The sequence below is a fragment of the Capsicum annuum genome, chromosome 7, assembly GCF_002878395.1.
Source record: "Capsicum annuum cultivar UCD-10X-F1 chromosome 7, UCD10Xv1.1, whole genome shotgun sequence".
NCBI classification, from domain to species: domain Eukaryota; kingdom Viridiplantae; phylum Streptophyta; class Magnoliopsida; order Solanales; family Solanaceae; genus Capsicum; species Capsicum annuum.
This window is the reverse complement of record NC_061117.1, coordinates 213662823-213667477: the sequence shown is the minus strand read 5'-3', so window position 1 is coordinate 213667477 and position 4655 is coordinate 213662823. Positions and strand designations below refer to the sequence as shown.

At 36.7% G+C, this 4655-nt stretch overlaps 1 protein-coding gene across 1 annotated transcript; it reads right to left on the bottom strand.

Moving 5' to 3' along the window:
- Positions 1 to 1360: 1360 nt before the first annotated feature.
- Positions 1361 to 4210, bottom strand: LOC107878463 (G-type lectin S-receptor-like serine/threonine-protein kinase SD2-5). The gene has a single exon (XM_016725460.2). It carries the CDS (start codon positions 4102 to 4104, stop codon positions 1600 to 1602), a length of 2505 nt encoding a protein of 834 aa, XP_016580946.2. The 5' UTR covers positions 4105 to 4210; the 3' UTR covers positions 1361 to 1599.
- Positions 4211 to 4655: the final 445 nt, after the last annotated feature.

Here is a 4655-nt window from a genome sequence, read left to right as displayed (position 1 = left end):
ATGGTTTTCCCATTGTGTATATTTTAAACCCAATAGTACAAATCAAATTTCACTAACCACCAATCATTGTCTAATTACTTTTCTTTCAATCGTTAGCTAATCATTTCAAAGGAAAAGTTATGACAACTTTCTGCAAGTTCGTGCAACATATCGACTGTAACATATAAAGCATTGTAAGTCAAAGTGTATGCCAATAACTGAAGCTTATTATCACCCGAAACCAAGAAATTCCTCTTTACCACCCTTGAACTCCAAAATATTTCTCAATGTATTCGCTTCTGTTCTCCCAAAAATTAAGGAACCAGTTTCCCTAATATTTTTACTACTTCAGTTACACAGTGACATAAATCAGAATATAAGGATGAGCTTATTACCAATTAACTAACCCTTCATTAAAAGGTTGGGTTATTACAAGAGGATTTCAGAAGTATTTGTTTTGAATATGTATATGTAGCATTGAATGTTGGCAAAATAAATCAATATGACCCTAAACTTGACACCAAATTATAACATTGACCTTAAACTTTGATAGTGCACAAGTAGGCTCTTTAACTATACAAAATCTGAACAAAAAGACACTCCGATTTTGCAGCTACACGCGCGTACCTCACTTGCTCTGACGTGGATTACTAATCTACTCATATGGTGACACCTAATAAAAACACACATTATAAGTATGACCTTTAACTTTCAGTACATAAATAGACCCTTTAACTATACAAAAGATGAACAAAAAAACCCTTCAATTCCAACTAGGCGCGCGTCGTTTTGTGTGTACAACACACATTTTGCCACATAAGATCGGGGTGTTTATTTGTTCAGGTTTTGAATAGTTAAAGGTCCTAATTGTGCACAGCCAAAGTTTAAAGTCAATGTTATAATTTGGTATCAAGTTTAGGGTCATATTTATGTATTATGCCTTGAATGTTTCTGTCCATTTTTTACTTAACATTTATCATTTGTACACTACTTGACTGAATATTCAATATTGTTCATCTGTTTTATCTGGGAGTTCCCACAAGCTTCTCTCCTCGCTGATCTCAGTGGGTTCATGCAGAAATAGAAGCATCTCAGAGGTAAAAATTCAATGTTGACAAATCAGAAGCTCCAAACTTGTTTCTTCTTTTGCGTACGTTGGTCGTCTCTTGATATACATTTGATGTTTAGGGAGAAGCCAGGAAAAATTTGAGAGATAAAATTCTTTCTGAAATGGAAAACAGCAAAATTGTAATTGGGGGAGTGTGATCTGTACAAATTTCACTAAGTTGTTATTTGTGGCTGGGAAAGCTTGATCACTTCTCTCTCCCCTGTTAAAGATAGAAAGAAGCATGAATTTATCGAACAAACTTTGCATGAACAATTTGAAGAAAACAATAATAACTTCATCAACATTAGAGAAACTAACACATACTTGACAATTGTGGCTGTAAAGATATGGCACTTAGGCCTAACTCAACACCGTAACTAGCTTATGATGTAAGGATTGTGCAAGTCCTTATAAGCAAACCACCGGTCTATTACCGAACCAATGTTTGGACTCTAACCCACTCTAAAAGTAGCAAAACTAGAAATTAACAAAAATTCCAAGGAACTTCCTCCTCACCTTGGACCTGATAGGACCGAAGGTAGTAAAGGAGTTGAATCTACAAAACTAATATTTGGTATTCCATTCACAATTTGTGGTTTAAAGCTGTAGTCTAGATCTTTTTCAACGTCCAAAACACCCTCCATGGACTTGACCACCATTGACATTGATGGCCTCTTTGTGTGATCACTTTGTAAACACCAGGCACTAATCTGCATCATCTTTATTACTTCTTCTTTGTGAAACAACATATCGTCACTGTGCTTATCAATAAGATCCGCCAACTGCCCTTCCTCTGCCTTTTTCCTGAATAAGTTTACCATTACCTGTTGGTCTTCAGTCTCAGATGCTTCAAAATGCCTTCTTCCACTCAAAATTTCCAAGATCACAATGCCAAAGCTGTAGACATCTACCTTTTCAGTTATAATGCCACTAAGCCATTCAGGAGCCAAATAACCAGGAGTGCCTCTCATCATTGTCATGACTTGGCTCTGATTTCGATCAATTAGCTTTGCAAGACCAAAGTCGGAGAGTTTCGCATTGTACTTCTCATCTAGGAGTATGTTTGGGGGCTTAATATCCAAATGCAGAATCTTTTGCCTGCATTCTTCATGAAGGTAGGATAATCCTTTTGCTATGTCTTGAATAATCCTCCTCCTACAGTTCCAATCAAGAGTAAGCTCTTGTTTCCCATGGTAGATCCATTTTTCTAGTGATCCATTGCTCATGAACTCGTATACTAAAAGCCTATGAGATTTCTCAGCACAGAAGCCGATCAGTTGCACCAAGTTTACATGATGTAAGCTGCCAATAGTTTCAACCTCAACTAAGAATGATTTTTTGATTTGTCCTATTCCGTCAAGGCATTTCACTGCAATTTTTTTCCCATCTTCTAAGCACCCTTCAAAAACTGATCCAAATCCTCCTTCACCAAGCTTCTTGGTAAAATTTTCCGTTGCAGCCTTTAGATCATCGTAAGAAAATCTAGTGGGCATTCCTTGTACGTGATCTAGAAAATCCTCCTCATCTTCATTTGCCTTTGTCTTCTTCTTCTTCAAGAATATGAAAGCTGCAATTCCAATTATGATGCCTAAGATGGAAAGTCCTATGACAGAGTACAGTGTAGCACCATTAATGTACTTTTTCCCTTTTGCAGCATCTGGTTCAGCTTTAACCTGTACTTTTATAAATGCATAGGAACCATACCTTGTCCTATCCTCGGTTTTCATTAGTGAAAAGATCTCGGATGGTAGATAGCACTCACCCGTGGAAGAGTTTAAACCACTACGAAAGAAAGCAGCTTTGCAGGAACAGTTCCTCAAACATACATCTTTACAGGTATTCATATCTATGTTTTCCAGATCTGCAGTAAACGCGAAATAGTTTATGTCTTGAAGTTTCAAGAATGTGTGGTTATTTGATTCATTACAATTCAGCCTTGTGATCTCAGAGCAACCTAGATCAGCCTGCCTATCGTCTATCTGTCTGAAATAAATAGTTGAATTCAAGCTTGATTTGGGACAACTACATTGCCCCCTTGAGCAAATGCCATATCTTCCACATACCATGGGGTAAGTGCACGCACCTAAATAGCCATTTACATCAAAGATCTCATTCCAGATAATGTTCCACTCGTACACTTTCAAGTGTCCATCGGACTCGAGCTTCATATATTGAGCAGAAGATACTTTTTTTGCTGGAGGAAAAGTAACCAGTGGATCATTAAAATTATTTGAATTTGAGAATAAAGCTAAGCTTCCATTCAAGTACATAACATAATTGGAGCCTCCACTAGCATTCAACCCCTCAATAGATCTTTCAAAGTATGTTTGGGGAGGATTTGACTGTACAAAAGCAACCAAACCATCATCGGTAGCAGCGAAGGCAAACAAACCTCCCTCGGTCCAGTTTGTTCTTGAAACACTTGCTGTTAGTTTCATCCCTGATACTAACTTCTGCCCTGGAACCAAAGCATCAGTTGGGTGATCAAAAGATTGCCAAACAGTCGCATTGTTGGAATCAAACAAAACAAGATTCCCCTCATCGGTCAAGTTTAATCCAGCAACAGATTTCCCAGCAGTGTTTGTAGACCAAGCCAAAGTACCATCAGCATCTCTAAGCACCAAGTCTCCTTCTGCTGTAAACTGCAAAGTAGCATTGGTCTTGATTGGCTTATTCCTATTAGCAGACCAAACAACTTGGGGGAATCCACTGGTGGGTAAAGTCATACGGGCAATACTGTTGGTTTGCACAATGAAGATGGCAAAAAGGTAACTTTCACAATTGCCATTACAGTAGAAACCACAAGCATATCTTGGACCAAGTGTCCCTCTGGCTAGTATAGCCGTTGCCATTGAGTCATCAGTGAAATTCACCGAATATGGAAAAGAAAAACTATTGACCCAAGTTGTAGAAAGATTTGCAGTTGGGTAATCAAAACGTCCATAGGATATCAGATAAAAAGAACAACAAAGGATGAAGGCAAAAGGAAAATTATTGCATAAAGCCGTGAAGAACATTGGACGGCAAAGAATAATATTAAGAAAGGGTAGATATTGATGATGATAATGTATTTCTACAAGTGGAAGTTGGGAGTAATTAAATTATATTGTTTAAGCTTTATGTATGTACTGCTCCTATCGTTCAATTTTACTTGTTATATTTTTCTTCTCGAGAATCAACATTTTAAAATGTATTAATATAAAAAGAATTACAATTTATATTAATATAAAAAGAATTACAATTTATACCTTTTTTCGTATAATTTTTAAAAATCAAAATTTTAAATTGAAAATATTAAATTAATCCATTTTAATTTCGCTTTGAAGTGCAGTACTGTGTGAGCATGTGATTGTACATCATTTGTGCCCGAAAAATATCTAGCGAGATTTTCTTCAATAGTATGATTTGATGTCTGTAGAACATATGGTCGATGGAGTAAAGTGTGTGGAGTGAATTAAAAGTGCACGTGGATTTATTTCAAGAGGAAGAGAGGGAGACTTTCTTTTTATTGGGTTTTCCATTTTGGTGTTTGGTACCCATATTGGAGCTCGATTAATTTGAATTTGCG

Excerpts from the sequence above, each read along its gene's own strand:
- LOC107878463 (XM_016725460.2), bottom strand. The coding sequence starts at position 4,104 with ATGTTCTTCACGGCTTTATGCAATAATTTTCCTTTTGCCTTCATCCTT.